Source organism: Charadrius vociferus, unplaced genomic scaffold, assembly GCF_000708025.1.
Source record: "Charadrius vociferus isolate BGI_N301 unplaced genomic scaffold, ASM70802v2 scaffold37, whole genome shotgun sequence".
Taxonomy (NCBI): domain Eukaryota; kingdom Metazoa; phylum Chordata; class Aves; order Charadriiformes; family Charadriidae; genus Charadrius; species Charadrius vociferus.
Window position 1 is genome coordinate 1,454,728 of NW_009649457.1, and position 21,512 is coordinate 1,476,239.

The window sequence follows — 21,512 nt, forward strand, 5'->3', positions numbered from 1 at the left end:
GGGGGGGGGGAGCTGTGGACAGGATGGGGATGGGAATGTGTAATAGGGCTTTCATGGAAGTAGCAGAAAAAGCTTTTTGATAAGCTTAAGATTCTTAAATTTCAAAGAATCTTGCAGCAAAATTGTGTTGTAGTCCAAGGAAACACTTAATCGTTCCTCTTTCTCCCTAACAACCTCTTTTGGGTCTGTGAGTCTGTCTAGATCTCTAGTTTTAATTTCCCTTTATATAAGAAGAATAGTTGTGAATAGCAGTCCAGAGAATAGTTATAGGAACACCGTGTTCACAGGTTTTGAAGATGGAGGTCACCTAGCCCACTGGAGCATGTAAAAGCTGCACTTCACATTGGGTTGTTGGCAGTTGATTAGCCTAGGAGAAACTGCTAGCTAATGATTCCATTTCTGTAAAAGCGTGTGTCAAAAGTTGGGTTTAGATTCCAGTTTTGATCACCACACTAGGATTAAAGGGAATGGGTATGGAAAAGGAGTTAGAGAAAGTCCAACTTTCGTTGAAAACATGTTGTGACACATCTGTGCTGAGGTTTAACTGGCAGGAATTGCCACTTCATGATGTTAATGCAAAGCCTGAAGACACCGTCTAGAATTCTGGAAAGTGCTAGCAATTCCTCTGCTGCTCTGATGGAGTAAGAAGTCATACTGCTGCTTGTCTTTGTCTATTCCAGCAGAGCCAAATGCTTTGGTGGATGTACTTTAGACAGCATATCACAAAAGCACTTCTTTATGAAAAGGATTTCTTGTACCTCTTGGAAAAATTAGGGCAAAGGGATTGTGAAAATAACTGAGATGATCCATGCTATGCATGTAAGAATTATTATAATGAGATTATCTGGTTATAGGAGAATGCTTCATTTGGATTATGTAGCTGCATAGAATTTATAATCCATGCTTTCTGCAGAAAAAAGTTTCCTTGTGCAGCGGTGGGAAACGTCAGAGACAAGCTTTTAACTCTAATGTTCTGTATTTGCAACATTGAATTCTTAAAGATTAATCTCTGAATTTTGGGGTAAAATTTCTTCAGGTGAGACCAACCCAGCAGAAAAAGCTTGTCCCATGAAGTTAACGGCTAGCACACATTAAATCTAGAGGTGCTTCTGTATTGACTTTCAGAGTCAGTGCTTGCTGCTTGGTTTGTGGCCATAGGTTGTGCTCAACTTGACAAATGGGGATGCAGAATTAGGTGCACACTTAACCTCTTGTCAGCGACTGGTACCCTGATTGTTCTTCAGTCAGGGTATGAGATGGAGAAAGTGCGTGTGTGTGTGTTGCCATGACACCAGCTCTCTTTTCAACTCTCATCTGGAAACTAGTAGTCCATGATATAGACCCTAATAGTGCCAAAGTTCTCCCTTATTTGTCCAAATGATTAACCCTTGAAGCAATATTTAACAGTATGTGCCTATATAGCGGTGCTGATTTGAGGAGCTGGTGGCTAATATCCTAGCACCTGTCCTAATAGAAGGTGCTTTTACTGGCATAAGAGGTGTGTGTTTGATGCTGGTTTACTTAATTTCCTTGTCTGTTTTATGATTCTGTGTTATGAGCAAGAAATTTTACTCCTTAGTAAGCCATGGCAGTTTGACAGTGGTTCTGATGCTGAATGACCATTGATAATTTTGTAAAAAGTAGAAAAATTAAATGTTAAGTCTTCAAGACTTCTCAACTTCTAAGTCCACATCTGGCTGTGAGGTTATTTCTAGTGTTGCAGATACACTTTGTTGCACAAGATTCTGACACATCTTGCTTAATTGATTTGAGGATCAAACACTTCATTTTTGGTTTCTGACTTGTCTTTTGTGGAAGATTAGCCAGAATTATAGGAACACGGTGTGAGCTTTTTTTAATAGATATGTAGGAACTCAAAACCAAGTCCTGATGCATTTTTCTTGTCTTCCAGGCCATTTGATTTTGGGCTTTTGAATGATTTTTCAAATGGCCGTTGAAGTCTGGCTTGCTATATTAATTAATAAATGGGAGTAAGCTAGATGCTTTCACCACACGTATCCTCCATTGGTATGGCAGTTGGTAGATACTGCAGAAGAACCTGCCGGGAGACTTTGCATAAATTCAAAACTCATTAACATCACAGGGAATTACCAGCAGTCAGTTGCAATGGTGATAACGTTTTACTGCTGACACACACAGAGCCAGGAGGCATGGTTGAGGCAGGCCTATTAAATACCACTCCAGGCTTGACCTTCTGAAGCGTATTAGACCCTTGCTGAGATTTTATTCCCTTGATATTACAAACTCGTTCTCTTGGTTTAGTGTGGCTGAAGAACTTGCTCTTAATAGTCTGAAGCTGTACTTCAGGCTGTGATCTTAATTGATAAACATGACAAATCCTTTATTTTTTCAAGGTTGAAGTCAGTTCATGCTTTTTATTATGCAAAGGTAGATGTGCTCTTCCTTGGACGTTACTAGGGCGTGGGACTTAATTCTGTTGATTGCACATGATGATGATAAAACCCATTCAGCTTAAATCATACCAAATTTAATGGGAATCACTTCCAAATGAGTATTTTGGTAATTGCAGTAGTTCTCACTCTGCCGTTTCTTTTGGAGTAAGTACCATGATGTGTCTAAATAGTAGTTTTTAGACAGACACAGGGCTGCTTCTGTGGCATCCTGTATTGCAGTGCATAGTGAATACCATTATGGATCTGTCACTGTCGCCAGAATCCTCTCAAACTTCAAAATAGTGTTATGCATGTGGAAATACCATCCTTTACTCAAACAGTCTATCAATAGCAGTGTCAGTTGCCATTTTGTATTGCTGGGTCAGGTTTTTCAAAAGCTGGCTATTGTGTTTCCCTGAGTTTTCAGGTAAGTTTTGCTGTATTTTTCAGCATGACCTTCAGTTAATACCTCAAGTGCCTGCCCAGAGCCAAAGTCTGTTGTAAGCAAACTCTGTCTGAACTCAAGTTGTACACTGGATCAACTTGTGCAAGCGGTGCTCGGGTGGTGAACATGGATAGTACTCTAAACCAGAGCTACTTGGTTAGTTTTCAGTAAGGTCCTGCGAGTGTGTGCTCCAGCCAAGTCCTCTGTACATATGTTACTGTTTGGAAGAGAGAATTGCGCTGTGGTCACTTTAAGTGCTAGTGGGATGTTCGGTCCCCTTCACTGGGCAAGAAGCACCTATCAGACATGGCTAAGACAGGGTAAAAACTACTTATGGTTAGGATTCAGATTAGCCCTCTCCTAAATGGTGGTAACAGTTTAATGTACAGACTTCTTAAAGGCTGGAGCAACCATATGATGTCTTCTGAAGTTATTTTAAAACTACTTGCTTCTATCTTGCAGTTGTTTTGGGGTTTTTTTTTGAATGGAAATATAAAATCTTAAAAAGAAGAATTGATGCTGTATTTTACCAGTTTATTTATCAGTTCTGTCCGAATTTGTCCTGTTTCTATGTGTGAGCATTTACAGATGTCTTGGTAATTCCTCTACAGTAAAACGGAAAAAGGGCTAATAAACTACTGGTGTTTATTAAAAATTGTGTTACTGCTTGCTGAAGTGTAGTAAGTGTTTCTGTAAATATGGCCGCCTTCAATTTGGCAGAGCACCTGGAAAACTACCAACCATGTCCAGTGACTGTTTCAGCCTAATTAATGTTTCATGACTTGGGTTGCTGCTCTGAAGCTCACCTGGGTTTGTACCAGGAAAGAGCAAAAACCTTATTTAGGCCAGAGAGGTGTGCTGCTGAGTGTACGTCAAAAGCTCTAAATTGAAAGCAAAGGTGTCTTCTGGGATGGAAGGGTTGATCCCTGAGATCTCACCACCTGGGGGGGCGGGGAGAGAGAATAACATCTTAAGTAGCAGTTACCCTATGGTGTGCCTCCATGTCAGAGGATGCCTTGGTGTTGCTCTACTCTGCTGCAAGTGTTGGGCTGTCTTCAGACCTGGCTGAAATGCCGGATGGTTTTTAATTGCACAAAGCTAGTGGACTCTTCACAGAGCCTGCATGTCCCCGCTGCATATAAAAGATATATATCCATTTCCTTATGTACCTTAAAAAAACAAAACAAAACCAAAACCCCAGCCTTTTAAAAGGGCTAAATGCTTGAGGATGTCATACCTCTGAGTCAGTAGGTGGGAGGCGTTTTACTTGTTACTGATACTGGTCTCTGCCCTGTCTTGCATCAGTAAGTTCTGCTCTGTGAAGAGCTTAAAAAAAATGAGTAACAGTGGAGACCATCAGAGTGACTGATGCTTCAGTGGTAGAACAGCTATTAGAAATATCCCTTAAAACCACAAAGGAGGACCCTATAAACCTACAAGTGGCAATTTTTTTTTAGGGTTGTAAGTACGATGGTATGAGCACAGTGAGACTGGGGCAGAGGAACACTCCAGGTGAAGATGAGGAACTGAAAGGAGGTGTAAGGGGAGAGTGAGTTGAAAGGAGGATGCAGGTACAGTCCTCCTGGAAGACAACTGCTGGAGCAGTAACTGGTGAGTATAGTATGGGGCAAGGCAGAGGGCTTAACATGTTTGAATCTGTAATATGCAAAGTACAAATGTCATCTGAGTCCTAAGTCCTGTTTTCAGCCTTTAAAAAGAGGCATTAAAAAGTGATGCACCATCAGTGTTGTGCTGATGCACTTTTTCCTTTAGGAACACACTAATGGAAATAAATCATTTCAGCCATACTGTCTTAAAGGAGCAAATTAGTATCACCATGCATAGTTACCTTCAATAATGTCCATTTTCAAAAAGTGTCCAATTGACAAGCTTGTAGCTTTGAGATCTGAGGGGGGAGTGCTGGTTTAGTGTAACAACTCTGTATACCGCCTTCTCTTACTGAAAGGGAGCAAAGGAAATGGCAGCTTAGGTCTATTCCCCAGGAGCTCTATAGAAATGTTGGGTCAAAATTAGATTTTATTTTGAATGAGTGCTGTGGTTCTTATCAGATTGCTGTAATAGTGTAAATGCTGCTGTGCAATTAGAATTAATCTGTATCAATAGTAGCCTTATTGTCTTACCTTGTCATAGTTCTAGCTTCAGTCATAATTGTATGTCATTAGTAGGCAGAGTCTGTATGTAAATAAAACATGGTGCAGTTCCATGCTGGAAACTGCAACAACTCCAGGGGCTGTAATCAAATTTGGAAAGTTACTGTGCATATGCAGGATAACTGTGCTGGTCTGTTATATACTTGCCATTGTGAGGGCTTTCCTACCAGCTGTACGGAGTTGTGTTTGTGAACTGTCGAGGCCAGTTTGCTCTGCTGTTGCAAGCCATGATGTGTCGGTGCTTTCACCATCTGTCCTAGCTTTGGTATCACTTTGTTATTCCAAAGAACCCCTTTGCTTTTATCACTTTTTTTTTTTTTTTTAAATAGAGATCTCCTTTCTGGTGTTGATATAATTCTACCACTAGCTATCATGATTTCCTGTTAATGGAAGTTTTTCTTTCAGCTTCTCTCTCTGGTTTCCTCCCCTCCCATCCCTGAAGTCAAATTGAGAAATAAGAAATAGGGGAGAAGCCTTTATCTTTTGATTTTGTTCCAAACCTCAGTTTGTAGGTTTATGGGATGAGCAGCATCTTTCTATGAAATCTGTGTTATTACCAGATTGGTATGAAGGAATGACTGAGATTCTTACATCTGCTTGTGGAGGGAAATTTAATCTTGCATGTTGCTTTGGGTTGTTGAAGCCCAGTAACTTCTGGTAGGAGGGATGATCCTGTGATTAATTCTACTTGAGATGCTGAGCATCACTCCAGTTGTTCCTCTGTCCCAGGTACTACATGCTGGCTTTGTAACTGCACCAACCTTTCATTGACTACTAGATGTTTCCCTTCCAGCAGTAACTGTGGTGAGTGAAATATTAGGACTATAAGTGTCAATGCAAGTATCTAAAAGAAATGATTGCATGACATTGCTCTGATAAACAGAAAGGAGTTAATTGGCTAGCAGTAATAGTGCGCACACTTCTCACTTTAAGGAAAACCAACTTGTATACTTACAGTGCAATGACCAGTCCTCAATAACAACTTTAGCATGCGGTTAAGCTCTGTTTACATGGATATGTAAACTTAGATGCCTTGCACCTGATGCAGCATTGCTGTGTGCTTCTGTCACTTGTTCCACAGCAAGTTGTATGGTCACAGTTTTAAAAGTTATAGCCAGAGATGAGTTTGTAGCCATACATTGCCAGGAAACATCACAGGACACTGACCAGCCCCAGTGTCAGGCTGTGCCTCATGCTGCATATTGAGTGACTCTTGTGCTAAATCTTTTGAAAACAAATCCAGGATGTTGGGTTAAAAGTTGCTGGTAAAGCAACTAGCAGGGGTTCTTTCTGAACTCCAGAGGAACTGCTCTTTGAAGTCCGTATCTCTTTCTCATAGCTCAGAGAAGGGTTTCTACAGATTTAGTAATGTTTGTGGTGCTGGGTCAGGACTTTCCTCACTGGAACTCAGCCACGGGGTAGCCTTCACTGTGCTGAATGCCCTTTGAATGCAAAGGCCAGGTAGTAGCAAGAAGAAAATCCAGTATTATTTAGAGTGCTTTCTTAAAAAAATTTTCCCTAGCTCTTACAGAACGCACCAATGGCTTAATGTGACACATCCTATTTTTAATACAAACAGCTCCCTTCTGGAATCCTACTGTTATCTAGAAAATGGGCAAGAGAAATAGCAGTTTTCAAGGCTTGGTATTTAGATTGGAGAAATTAAGCTGCATTACAGGGTCCAGTGAACAGGAATATGGACTGTCTCATGGTAGCTTTGTTGCAGGCTTGCCATCTGGCTAATTATCCAGCGATGCAGGGAGGCCTGTGTGGCAGTTCCTTTGCTACATGCAGGCCTCTGACAAGTTTGGGTAAGCTGGAGTACTTCAGGGCTTGCAGGATAAAGCCTTCCTGTAAACTCATGGTTTCCTGTTCTGCCTTAGCAGGTACACACTTAACTGTAAAAAGAAATCAAGGTTGTGGGCCACTACAAAAGCACCTGTATAGGACTTGGTGTGCATGCAGTGTGTGTCTGATCTGTGGCAACCACCTAAAACTATCATACCTGCTCATCATGTCATCTGCTATACCCCCTTTGCCTGCATTGCTGGTTGCAGCTGACAAATTGTTTCCACCTATCTGGCCTTGCCCTCAGGAAAGCTTTTTCCCTGGTTAAGATAAAAATTGCACCCAAGCTCTATCCACCATGGTCTGCTGAAGGGAGGAGTTTGGATCTATCCTATCTGTGAACTTGTCTCTGCTAAAGAAGTATTGCAAAAGGGACAAACCTGGACAACTCGTGGTGGAGGGTTTCAGTTCTGTTCCAAAATGTGTAGAAGGTGGGTAGGAGTCACAGAAACCTCCCCATGAGCCAAAATCAGTACAATTTTCTGGTCAGGGGAAGATACTTTTTGCCCAAACTTCCAGAAAGAGGCTCATGGTCCATTTGAGGTGATGTGCCCCATTATTGTCAAAACTGTCATCTTGTTGATATATTGAGAAAGTCCAGCTGTAGCCTCCTTGGTGGCAAGCTGGGCTTTTGTCTCTCAGAAGAGCTATAGATAAGAAACTAGGTAGTGACTTCTGCTTTCCAGAGGAAGAGGTGGCAGACAGTAGAAACCTCAAATTTAAAGTCTTTTCTCTAGAATAAATGATTGTTCTTTGTAAGGTTTAAATTTTCTCTATGTTGATTAAGAATTAATTAAGATTAAGAACATGATAATTTTGTGGTGCTGTACAACTGAATCTTTAAGTATTCTCATAAATAACCAGGTCTGGGTGTTAGAAAAACAGCTCTTGAATCAGATAGTTGTACTTAAGTTCAGCTCTGTGTCAAGACAAAACCTGTGATTGGATGTGCACTCCATTAATACTGATTAAAATTGCAGTCTGAGTTAAGTGGAGTCTGGCAATAGTGCCCTTTTGTTGCTATAGGCAACCAACACATTGTAAGCTAACTGAATACTAGGTTTATATTTAATGTTTCCATGGTCTTTCTGCTAGAAACAAGACTTCTTCCCAAAGATGAAACGAGCTCTGGCAGCCCTGTGAGTAAACAGAAGCAGTGCTAACAAGATCAGGGATTTAATGTCTGTTCTCAATTGTTTTTTTTTTTTAATGGCTTTCCACTGTGGAATGGGTTTTCTGGTTTGGTCTGTCTTTCACAGAATCACAGAATGGTTAGGGTTGGAAGGGACCTCTGGAGATCATCTAGTCCAACCCCCCTGCCAGAGCAGGGTCACCTACAACAGGTTGCACAGGACGGCATCCAGGTGGGTTTGGAATGTCTCCAGAGCGGGAGACTCCACCACCTCTCTGGGCAGCCTGTGCCAGTGCTCCACTACCCTCAAAGTAAAGAAGTTCTTTCTCATGTTAAGATGGAACTTCCTATGTTCAAGTTTATGCCCATTACCCCTCATCCTATCACTGGGCACCACTGAAAAAACACTGTTCCCATCCCCCTGGCACCCTCCCTTTAAGTATTTGTAAGTATTAATAAGATCCCCCCTCAATCTTCTTTTCTCTAGACTAAAGAGACCCAAGTCCCTAAGCCTTTCTTCATATGAGAGAAGCTTTCCTTTGCTTCCTGGGTGGTCAGGGCCAAACACGTTGGAACCACACAATGCTCACAGTGTATCTAAGGTTAAAAAATGAATTTCGAGTTTACGCTACAGCAGTCCTCTGAGATTCTGGCAGGTCTCCCTGTGGAGGTACCAGCCACCTTCCTAAGAAACTGACAAGGCAGGTGAGAGTGAAACAAGACTAAATGAATAGGCATCAGCTTTCCTTTGGAGCTGAGCAGCTTATGGCTCTCCTGCAAGTAGTGGGAGTTCTCTGATGAAAACAACCCACAGAAAAACTAGTCCTATCCTGACAATGAAACAGTGTAGGAAACCTTACAGCTCCTGGGTGCTAGACACTTGTGTTCTACTGTTGATCTCTAATGTGATCTTGCAGCATTGATTTTTGTCTTCATAGCCTCTGCTTGTTTTTACTGAAGTCATATGCTAGTCAGCAGCCATCGTAGGCTGGAAACATCCTCTTGGGATGAGTGTGATGTCTACATCCCCTGTTCTCCCCGAATAGCCATTACTCTTTGTTCCTGCAGACAGGATATTACAAGCTGGCTTAATCCAGGACCTACAATTCTGAAATGGTTTCACTTTTATGTAGACAAAAAGTATACGAGTGTGCCGTTACCAGAAATAAAAAATATTTCTGTAACAATTTTTCTCTGAAAACTTCATGATTTGGATGTGTCTTTCAGCTAACTGGCAGGGGATGTAACTGTCTCTTTCATTATGAACTACATATCATTTTCTTTTAATGGGTTTAAGTCTCTGCCATGGAAGGAACCTCCTGTCCAGTGTGGGATAGGATATTATGTTGTATGTTATGCTTGGCTTCACGGTGGTGATGGCTGTTACAACCGTATGGGAAAATGAATGAGTATGCTGTACTGTCCTCTCTTTCCAGGAACATCGGAGAGCGCATCTGTGCTGTAACCACAACAACCACAGCACAGTGTGGAGGTGCCTTAATTAACGTTAAACTAGGCATCTCTGTCCAGGCATCCCAGCATGGAGCCCAGCAGGACTGCAACGTCTGTCCCGAAAGGCAGGTAGTTGAGCCTTCAGTGAGCATCGTGCTTTTATGATGAAAATATACCTCGGCTAACCTGCTTAAAGCTAAGTGGAGTTGTCTTTCAGCTCCGCTGCATTAACTTAGATGGTAGAGAGTCCCTCAGAACACTGAAAATTTTTTTTAGCTGCATGGAAGACCTTTAAGCTGTGCAAGAGTGCGTGCCAGTCACACAGAGGTTGTATTGCCTCTTGGTTACATGTCTTCACTTACTAACGTATTTGAGCTGCTTCCAGTGAGGTTACTTCCTGGAGGGAGATTTTTTGATGTTCACTTTTTTTACGTTAGTTTTATGGGTCCTAAAGGATGTGTTTTGTACGCAACTCTAGAGGGGTGGCACCGTGGCACAAGTGTCTTAGCTTTAAAAATAGCAAAGAAAAGTGGATTTCTTTTAACAGTGACTTGCTGAACTAAGCTGTAATTAAATTTCTAAGCAAACTGTAAGTACTACGGAATATTGCATAGAGTTGCCCCTCTACTCCACTCTCGTGAGACCCCACCTGAGTATTGCATCCAGCTCTGGAGTCCCCAACATCAGAAGGACATGGACCTGCTAGAGCTTGTCCAGAGGAGAGCCACGAGGATGATCCGAGGGCTGGAGCACCTCTCCTATGAGGAGAGGCTGAGAGAGCTGGGGCTGTTCAGCCTGGAGAAGAGAAGGCTCCGGGGAGATCTTATTGCGGCCTTCCAGTACCTAAAGGGGCCTACAGGAGAGCTGGGGAAGGACTTTTTACTAGTTGAGGCCCCATCCCTGGAGGTGTTGAAGGCCAGGCTGGACGTAGCCTTGGGCAACCTGGTCTAGTGGGAGATGTCCCTGCCCATGGCAGGGGGGTTGGAGCTCGATGATCTTCAAGGTCCTTTCCAACCTAAACCATTCTATGGTTCTGTGCATATCTTTTCAGTTTGTGCAAGGCACTGAGTACTGGGGGCAGTCTCTAAAGCTTAGGCAGAGTAACAGGAGATTGCTGGGAATGCTTGCCATTGTCCCTCCTAAAAAACTGTCTGGGAGGTGTTTTGGGCAGAGGACTTTTTGTATCCTGCAGCTGTTGGAAAATTGTTTCAGAACAGGGCAAGCTGTATGGATTGGCCTCTGGTATCTGTTCTGTTCTTGCTTGGAAGAAGTTTACTTGGCAAGCATTTTTCAAATAGTTTTGGTGATTTCTGTATGTGACTCCTATGCTGCTGTGGTGCACTGGGCTCTGGAGGCAACTGGAAACCAATGGAAGAGCTCTACAATGCTCTTCTGAAAGACATCAGATAAGGATTTTAAATTACCTGTATGCCTTGACTGTTCCTATAAAATAAGTAAATTAATGGGTGGGCAAATAGAGACTTATGTGAAGATTCCTCCAGATGCTTTTGGAGGCCAGGTTTAAAGGAGCAACTACACAGGACTTTTTTTAATAAGTATTTGTTTCAGGACATTCACATGAAATATAGTAAATGTGTGAGTTAAAATAGAAGCTTCTGCTAGGCCATTGCTGGGTCCATGTCTTGTGCGGGGAAAAAAAATGATGTAAAAAGTTGGTGCCAATTGATTGTACTATTGCTGTGCCTTGGTTCTGACTTCGAGCTGCTATGCAGGGTTTTGTCTCTTGAGGGCAAGTAGCCCCAAGGACTGAATGTGCAATGTTATTTCCTGGCCAATCTGTAAGGCACTCAGCTCCCTGACGCAGTCCTTTTATTCACAAACATACATACAGTTGTGCTCAGCAGAGATTTGAGGCTTTCCTGTAGAGGGACTTGTTTTGATTGAGACTGTTTCTTGATCAAGATGTCAGTATTTTGCATGACACAGTTCTGTAAATCAGCTAGTTTCAAAGATACCACTAAACATGCCTCTCTTAAGCAGTCTTCCTTGCTGCCAGCCCTCCCACTGCTGCCTTCCCACGTTACTTCAGATTGCCGTGGGATCAGATCCTGCTTTAGATACTAGGGCACAACCAAGTGTGTTTGTGTGCAGTTGCAGGTTTCTGTCCTTGGCATGAGACCCACCAAGCTTTGTGTGCGCCTGCAAGAGACTGCAGATGAGACAACTGAGGAATCATGGCTTGTAATTTCCCAGCAGAAATTTTGTAAGGGTTTTTTTGTGTGACAAGGTGTAGCTGTTTGCAAAGGGGTGACAGCAGGCACCAGCACATAGTTCATGGCAGGACCTGAGACGTGACGCGGCTTGTTGCATCTCTGACAAGTTGTAGCAGAGCAGAGGAAAAGGGCCCCTGGAGAACTTCAAAGCAACAACACATCCATCAGCCCCACACACAGAAGAGGGAGCCACAGCCTTGTTGGGTTTTCAGTGGGATGGGATTTCTGCCATGAAAGCAGAAATTAAACTAATTATGCAGCAATAGGGCTGATGAAAAAAGCCAGAGGCCAGTGACTTCTAACAAGGCTTCTGATGGGAAGGCACAGCCCCTGACAGTCAAATCTTCTCCAAGGTCAGAATTTCTAAAACATTGGTAGACACAAACCTGCCACCAGAAGCTGGTGGGATGGAGGGAACTTTTCCAGGGAACGTTAAATATAACACTTTGGTATATGCATTGGGCGTGCACTTTTAGCAGTGGCTGATGACTGCAGTGGTCCTCTCAGCACCAACCTCTTTTTCTAAACAAATCAGTGTAAATTTACGTCCCTTTTCAGAATTTGACGGGGGAGAGGCCTCTGCCTTTTGCTAGACCCCTGTTCTTTTCCTGTCCCTGTTACGTGGGTTGCACAGCCAACGCCAGCCACTTCACAGTATGACTATAGGGATCAACATCTCAGAGACCGAAAGCAATTGCAGCATAAAAAATATGTTTAAGTTTGAGCAACGTCCAGCTTTTTTGGCCAGGTTATTTTAAATGGCACTTTGAGAAATTCTTGTCAATACATTCATGGGGAGATAAGTCTCTCAGTTAATCACTTAAAGCATTAATGACTCTGGTTTTGCGATACCTGCTTATTTTGCAGTGCACTTCTCAACACCTGGTTGCCAGCAGAACAGAATTCAAAAGTGGAGAGGGTTGTTTTTCCTACAAATACTCAAGGCTGCACACTGTTTTTATTACTTCTGTGAATAAGCAGTACTGCTTTCTGCTGCTGGAAGACAGCAGCATCTGGTTAGGTGTATGTGCATGTCCTGTACCAGCCTGAACAAGACACATTTCTGCATCCTGGAGACAAATAGTGAGGCTTCAGAGATGTCTGGTTAGTTGTCAGCCTGTTCTCTGACACTCTTCAACTTTCTTTCTTCTTTCAAACAAGCACTTACAGAGGTCCTGTGTGAAAGAGACAGTTAAGCAGAGAAACTTTTATATCCATGTTTAAAGAAAGTTTCTGGGAATAGTACTGCAAAAGTAGGGAATGTGGTGGTTACTATGTGCACTTTTTAAGAAGAGATAGAGGGAGGTGCTTGGGGGTGTAGAGGAAGGGAAATTATGAAGACACATGCAGAAACTGCTTTGCTGGAGAAATTCGGATTATGATATTATGGCTCATTGTTGCTATCTCAACCCAATGATGTCTGTCAGGTGGTAACAGGTAATCATAAAGAATTTGCCAGGCTTTTCACTGGCTAACGTATTTGAATTTGATTTTAAATATGTAATCAGGTATTTCAAAGATTCAAGACAAATATTGATTTCAGAATTAACCTGCGTGAAAGAAACTTGCTACTATATAAATAAAATATGCAGAAGAACACATGATATCAATGCTTTGCAGTCAAACTAGCAAACTGGGAAAGTCACTGGCTGAACACTTGGTGCCTTGGTTTGACATGCAAAGCCCCAGCTTCCTCGGTAATAATTTCTTCAGGGGCATGAGAGAGATTTTCAGGTTATTAAGCTGAACTAGCTGAATAATAATTTCACAGTTAAAAAAATCAATTGGGAGTTGGAAAAATGGAAGAAATCTTACTTTTCCTCGAGCTGTGAAAGAGATCTGAGGCAGAGACCTGTTTGTTGCGGAATCTTGTTGGACCTGTGGTCAGAAATTTGATCAATTTTGCAACACATTGATCCGAAATGTGCATTTATAATCTTCTGTGTGCAGTGCTTTTAAGACTTTTCATTGCTCTTCAAAAGTTGGATTTGCACTTGGCCTCCAATTTCTATTCAAATGTAGTTTCAGCAGAAGAGTAGGAATTTGAAGGGGGGGATCAGATTAATTTATCATGACACCAAAAGCAGGGTAAACATAATGATGGTTGATTACTTTTGTATGCAGACTGTTACCAGTAGCAAAAATAGTTACTATGATGTAAGACTAGATTTAGTGGCGAATTGAAAGTTAACCTTGTCTGAAAAGTGAAGAGAGACCAGTCATCAGAGTAAAAACTAATGTATAAATGGAAAGTTAGTCCATGAGTTATATTTATGTTCCACGCTTACTGATTTTATTTTTAAGTCACAAAGGGTATAAATCACTTAAACGCATCCTGCTATCTTTACCTTGCAATTCAAGGCAATGAAAACAAGCAGTGCTGCAAAGGATACACTGCCAGGAGCAAAGATGCATTTTCCCTTGCCGATTCTATGTACCAGGTCGTTCTGACCTGGTGAAGCCCTGTGCCTTCATGCTCTTCTGATCGATACAACACAGCTGGGTCTCCATGCTCTTCTGTAAAAGTTTATGGAACCTTGGTTCAACATGTTCTGTTGGTTGAGTTTCTGTTGTTCTCATTAATAAACACTTATTTGCACTACTTGCTGTTTTGTAAAGCTTATTTCTGGAGACTCAGCTGTTCTAATACAGTTGTGTTTTCTCTCGCCATAGAAGAATGTCGTCTCATTAAATCACTGCAAAAAGGAAAATAAACTTTTCTCCTAGAAATAGCTGCCCATGAACTAACAATCATTGTATTATACCGTGTCTTTGTTCAGTAGCTTTGACCCTAATCTTGGGGCATAAAGTTCATCAGTCCTGGCTTACTGCAGCGCTGAGAGAATAGGCTGGATTTTCTGGGGAGACCGGGGCCTGAAAATCCTTCTGTTAGCATCATCATAGACACAATAAAGCGTGCTATGTGCAACTGGGGGCAAAGGGCCACAGTTGTGCATAGGGCAGGCATGTTCTTCCAAGAAGTCTCCCACCTCTCTCTGGCCCTTAGTGAGTCAACAAATTTTTACCACCAACACTTCTATGATTTGAAGACTGGTTTACTTGAGGAGGTGAGGCTTTGCTGGGTTTTGTTCTCTGTAAGACTGAAAAACTTCGAAGTGGGTAGGGTACAGAGTCAATAAGGAAAAGAACTGGGCACAAAGAGCTGGAAATCTAGAAAAGATGGCTTTGGCTTCCCCAAGCTTCAACCCAAGAGTGGTCCTGAGTTGTGGTGGTGTTATTCTTCCACATTTGCTGGCTGGGTTAGCTCTCACCTGCCTTGGTAGAAAGATGCTCTTTTTATAAGAGCAGCTCAGTCCAGAACTGGATGGTCACGTAAGGCTATTATGCTGCTTCATGTAGCATCTCTTGTGATGGAAGTGGTGCAGGCCAAATCGTGCAGTCTCTTACCCTACCATTTCTCTGTTTGGCAGAATATAGTTGTGAGTCCTTAAAAGCATTCAACAATTCACAAAGGAAGGGATCCCGCCACAGGGTTACGTTGCACACTGCTGACCAGGAAAATGTTCCCAGAAAACTGAAGGGGTGCATGTTTGATCTGAGCCGTTGAGATTTGCTAAGTTTGAATTCTGTAAAGGTATTTTTAGAATTGGTTTCCAGATGTGGAGCCATGCTTTAATTTCTATGCAGGACTGGATTACCATGTTGGCTGACCCTTACAAATGCATGATCGTGTTTGGAGGAAGCACATCTGTGTCTATTAAGTCTAAATAGAAATGAAAAACTTGCATTTTTATAGCTTTGGGTGAGTAGAAAAGGATTTTAATATGAAGGCTGTGTCTTGATGTACACATGATGTGGTGTCAGGGGAAAAAAGGTGACCCTGGGAAACCTCTCACTAATTTCTTCCAGTTTTTGAAGCATGTGCATGAAAAGACCACTGTGTTTCAGTCTTTAAATATTGTTCACATCTGTAGCGGTAAATCCTATTACACATTTCATAATTTTGGTTAAAATGTAGGTGGATGCCCAGAATGCCATTGATCTGCCCCACTTCTTAGCTGTGGTAAGTGCTGCTTTGAAGCACCTCTGTGGCACACAGGGAAATGGCAGCGTATTTTGAGCAGCACATGGAAACATGAAGGTGTGTCATGAGGTGATTACTGAAGTGCAGAGCCTGCCTCCATGACGTAGTTTGGTTGCAGAAGGACGGCAGGCTTATGCGGCAGTGAGTCTGCCCATTTTCCCCTGACACATGTTTTTGTTGGCTGATACAAACCAATTTTAAAGCTCTTTTCCAAAGATAATTAGGATGCCATAATTAGGATGCCGTATTTCAGGTTCACTGAAAAACAGCAGTAGGGTAGAAGAGACTCGTATGAGTGCCCCACTGTGGGAAGGACAGACAGAATTCAGGCAGGCAGGGATCTGCGTGGCAGCTGCCTGCAAGCTGGGCCGTGTGCTCAGGGCTCTTGCCTGGTCCAAGTGATGCTTTCTACTTCCTGACAGTGGTGATCTAGGAGGGATATTGCAGCGAGCTGGGGAGGGGATGCTTGAAGGGCAGAATAAACAAATCTTTCTGTAACCAAGATTCATTAGTTTTCCTGGTCAGGAAACAGCCTGTTACTTTTTTTTAGAAGGAAATCAGAGAGGCTGATTTTTAGAGAAAAAAAAACAACTGTCTATGGATCAGTGCAATCCAAGAACCAGCAGAGTAACAACTTGTAAGGTACAAGACGTGTTACCAAAGGGTGAACTTTGACCACATGATAGCACAGCACTTGGTGTCAGGACTGTATGAGATGATTCAGAAAGGCCCCTCTGAGCATCTTGTTTTGTTAACTTTCATCTTGTTTTTGAGGCTGTAAGCTTATTCCTTTCACCCTGTGCTTTGGCTTCTTTGTTCCTGGTTCTCTGATGCATCTTCTATTGTCCCCAGTAGCCCAATGTTCCTCTGTAGACTGGTTGGTTTTGGGGTTTTTTTTGTTGTTGTTTAAATGATACATTGCAATTTCCTTCAGGCAGAAGATGAGAAAAAAATATAAAAATCTAAGCAATAGATAAAATTGCTCTGTGAAACCCTCAGTTATAATAATACTGGCTTTTCCTTCTCCCAAACAGATTGAATGGAAGATGTGTTTGGGAGAAAAAGCATATTGGAGAAACCTGCACTAGTGTTGCAGAGCCTTTAAATGAATTAGCTGTCCATCACATCATAACGGAGTATAGCCACTCAAGTCCTGCTGTGCTCCATTTTCATTAGCAGAATTCCATTTTTTGCTTGTATGAATTAGTTTCAAAATCTAACTCAAAATAAAAAAACTATTCCTCTCTGCAGCTCCGATGTTCTGGGGCAAAGTGCAATGACTGTGCCGTTGCACAAAGTCGCCTGTCACCCAACTTGGCTGGTGTGTGCGTGTCCCAGGGTGCCTTGGGTGCCTTGGCAGCCTGGCTTTGAGAGCGGTCCCTCCTCAGGTCCCTCACCTGGCGTGGGCAGGGACGGGTGCAACTAGCAGCCTACCAGCCAGATTCGGTGCAAACCATCTGCTTGTCACAGCAGTGCTGGGTAATGATCTCAGCGTGTTTCACGCCCTGGGAACTTTGTGCGAACACATTCTCATATGGTGGATAACAAGGAAGCCCTAAACATTTCCAGCCTGCAGAGAGGCTGTGAAAGCAGTAGCCGAATCAGGGGTGGGTCAGATGTCATCGGTCAGCAGAGATGGTGATGCCATCGGCTAAAAAGAGTCACTCCACCACGCATGGTGCTGACAGATTGAGCCTTGGCATGCTGAGTTTCGCTCGCTCAGCCACTTCTGCAGGGAAGGCAGTTCACTGCGCTGTGCCTGCCCCTGTGGAAACAAGCTGTTCCCTCTCCACAGCCCTCTCCTGTCTCTGCCACTGGACTGCAGCTCTAGGGGTGGTTTTGCTAACCGCTAATTGCCTGTTTCATTCAAATAGAGAAGGAAGGGTCTTGGTGGAGGTGTCTCTTCTCCTATTATCTTAGATTTCAGAGCTGCTCTCCGTAACACTGCAGTGCAGGGGAGGCTCATCTTGTTCTGTTCAAATTGAGCTATGAAATGTAAGTTGTGATCTGTAAACCCTCATCCTCTTCACGTCCTTCTTGCTGGCTGTGCGTAGCCAGAGCGGGGCAGTATCTTCCAAGCTGGCTGAGGATGGTGGGAAAGGGAGAGGAGAATGTAGGGCTTGAAGACAAGGGAGCAGGTTTGTTTTCCCAGAAATGTGTTTCGGCCTTCTCCAAGATTGCACACCTTTCTGACCTTCAAAAAAGGGCACAAGCTGCAGGAAACTGAGACATGTTTTCCATGTGGCAGAGTGCTGGATAGGGGCAGTAGCACAGCAGTTTTGCAGATCGTGTAAAAAAACATACGTATGCACCTGATATCTCGGAGCGGGGACAAAAGACCAGGAGAGAGACATTGCATTGTCTGCTACGGCTGCTGCTGGATTTAAAAGATGTAAGTATTCCTGCTAAAATGGTCATGCTCTTTAGTGTGGTGGAGCCCCGTTTAGTCACTACCTGCAGAAAATACGTTACATGAGTTGGATCTTCTAGTTGGTTTCCTTGCTGAAAAGGAGTGTTATATCTTTGAAGGTATGTTGTTTGACTTGTGAACAAGATGGATTTTCCATCGTCTTTTCCTGCACTTTTTTTTGATCTTTCTTCTTCAATATTTGATAGTTGCTAATCAGACCGTTCACAAATCAGCAGAGTAAAACAGAGCTAGTTTTGTTAAGTTTTACTGCTCATCATCCTTGTCTCCACCCTCACAGAAGTACCCAGAATGTCTGCTCTCGCTGTGCTGCTGGTGGGCAGAGCACAAGAAGCTGCAGAAGTGCTGCCCATCTGCAGATGGAGGACAGCAATGCATTGCCTCACACACAGAAGCAGAAGTGTCAGAGCTTCACTGCTTTTACATGGAAAGTTTGCTTTTCTGTCAGGTGTGGTCATCTGTCTGTTAGGGACTGAGTCCTGGGCTGCTGTTTCTTTTTGTATTGGCCTACATAAGCGACTGCTAATAAAATCTACAGTTTAAACCAGGGCACCAAGATGAAAAGCTCTGTCATCCTTCATCAGTGCCTTGCAACATTAAGGCACCAGGGTTTATCTTATAAAAGGAATTGGCAAATTGACAAGTCCTTTATTTTTTTATCTAACACCCTTGCATTGTGATGATCAGTTGCAGGCACTGACCCTTAAACGAGTCAAAACCTTCAAATCACTGCCTTGGACAATAAACACCTTGACATAGTTTCCAAAACCAATGATAAACTACAGCTTTAAAAGCTCTTTTAATTATTAAAAAAAAAACCTGAAGTAAATACACCTTCAGTAGGTTAGATGCTTCCTTCTGAAACTTGCTATATGTGAGCTGAGCTGAATATGATGGTAAGAGGAGTCAGACGTAAAAGGTAAATCTGCTGGCCACCTTCTAATCTGGTGACTCCCGTGCAGTGTTTCAGGCCATCTTCTGATTGGCAAACTGAGTGTACGGGTCCTAAAAAGGTTAATAAGCCTTTTGTAAATGAGTTTTAACTTGTTAATTAAGAATTTCTAGCGATGGTTATGACCTGCAGGGAAATGTTTAATTGGCTGTTTTCCCTAGCTGGTTAAATGTCTTCGTACTAGAAAAGAAGAAGAGTGTATGCTTACGGGATTTGAATGCCTCAGACCTAGTGTAAGCCAGGATTCCTGTGCTTAACACTGCTGCAGAAATTTTCACCGGTGACCTCTGCAAGGGAAGTCCCTAATTCAGCGCAATGGAGCAAGCACTTGCTTGCCTGTCTTGATTCGCTCTTCTCACCGAGATGAATGCAGGTAGCGAGAGGCAACAGAAACATACTCCTCTCTGGTGGAGCATGGGCACGGGTTTCCTATAAAGGCAGAGTCTCCCTCCCTGGGGATATTCAAAGGCCATCTCGTCATCCCGGGTGTCCAGCTGTAGGTGGCCTTGCTTGAGCAGGGGGCGGTTGGACCAGATGACCTCCAGAGGTCCCTGCAAACATAAGCCAGCCTGGAATTATTCTTAGCCAGAAAAAGAGGGAGGGAAGGGATGCACCCTTTCAGTGGCAGTAAGTCATGCTGTGCAGTGACTAGCAGAGGTGCAGCAGGCTAGAGAGGAGCAGAGGGGGCATTAGCAGCCACCGGCCTGTGTTTGGAAGAGGGACGGACAAGCATGAAAGATGGTACTTGATGTTCCCAAACGAGATAAGAGTGACTAGAAATTGTATGTGGCACCAAAACGTGAGCCTGGATCTGTTGTCAAATGGGAATGCCTACTTGTAACCTGGACTGGCTTTCCAGCATCCAAACAGTGTCTCCTGCTATCTGCTAGAAAGCCCGTTGAATTACTGGATGCTGTGCTAAATTCCACTTATATGTTTATAGTTAAGTACTCATAAAACTTTAGTTAGATAGTCTGGAGAAAGTGTAGAACATATTCAGTGCTGCTTACAGTGACACCCGCTTTCCCTTCTGCAGAAATGCATCCACTGCTGGAGACAGCAGTACGCCTCAGGTGTGTGGGTTAAAGCAGGGAGAAGGCATTGCGTGGGCAGGATCGTTGCCATTGCTTTCGGTTGGTTGGGACAGGGCTTTCTTACTTAAGTGGAGAATGCTTAAATACCTTGCACAGACACACTTTCTGCAGTATGGAAGAAGACCAGAAGAATATTTCTAGAAAAGTAATTTAGAACCTTTATCCAATTACATTTTGAAGACAGTGATCCGGCACTGCAGCTTCCTTTTTAAGTGCTTAGTTATGGCTGAAAACAGTCTGAAGCTTGAATTCGTATTTCAGCAGGTTGCAGCCAAAATCTAGAAATCTAGTCACGTCTGTGTGCAGCCATTATTGAGTTTAATGAGAACTGCATGTCTGCAACAAATGGCACCCCATTTGTCTTCATCTAATCATCCATTAAATCCTCCACTGCTCAAATAATCTCAGAAAATTTGGGGTGAATCCTTGGTTGAAAGTAACTATCTTGTAGCAGTGGCATATGGAAATGCCTGTTGCAGCATAGCTATGAAGGGTGAAGAAGCCCTCTTTCTCCATTCCTGTCTAAAACTCTTTGAGTAGAGTGTTTCATTTAGAGAGCAGCTGCATCGCAGTTACCACTGTTGCAAACCACTGCACTGATTCAGATGCATAGAGATGAGCCGACAATGTGAAGAAGTGGGTAGGAAATGGCTGAAGACTGTGTGAGCAAGAAAATCTTTAAAGCAAGCACTGTTGGAAGAGTGAACAATATTCTGCTTATTAATGTAGATTGGAAATTCCTGCTAGCTGAGAATAATGTAAAGGTCACCAGCTGCAAGCAAACAGTGTGTGATTGATTCTAAAATTAGTTAATCTCTAGGATTTCCATATCTCTTCCATGCATTTCTTTTTTTCTACAGCAGGCCTGGGAATCTTTTTAAAGATACCACAAGCTTGAAAGAAAATTAATTCTTTCTTTTTTCTTTTCTGTAAACTTTTGTAAACTGGTACAGTTGAGATAACTAGTTGTCTATTGCCTGTCATTATGGCCAAGGTATTATTATTGCCCTAAAACACTTTGCATAGGCTCAGTGACATGATTTTAACTCTCAGATGGTTTAGAGTTGTCCTTTCCTCCCCATCAGCTGGAGTCTGCTAGCACAACCATAGAATCATACAATGGTTTAGGTTGGAAAGGACCTTGAAGATTGAGTTCCAACCCCCCCTGTCATAGACAGGGATACCTCCCACTAGACCAGGTTGCCCAAGGCCACGTCCAGCCTGGCCTTCAACACCTCCAGGGATGGGGCCTCAACAACCTCTCTGGGCAACCTGTTCCAGTGCCTCACCACCCTCA

The 21,512-nt window shown here is 42.9% G+C and overlaps 1 protein-coding gene across 1 annotated transcript in view; it reads right to left on the reverse strand.

The window, feature by feature from the left end:
• Positions 1-19,602, reverse strand: part of DNAI1 (dynein, axonemal, intermediate chain 1) — a 159,885-nt gene extending 140,283 nt beyond the window's left edge. The window contains exon 1 of the mRNA XM_009889756.1: positions 19,481-19,602. Coding sequence (XP_009888058.1) covers positions 19,481-19,602 — 122 coding nt within the window. The remainder of the gene's footprint in view (positions 1-19,480) is intronic.
• Between the last annotated feature and the right edge of the window lie 1,910 nt (positions 19,603-21,512).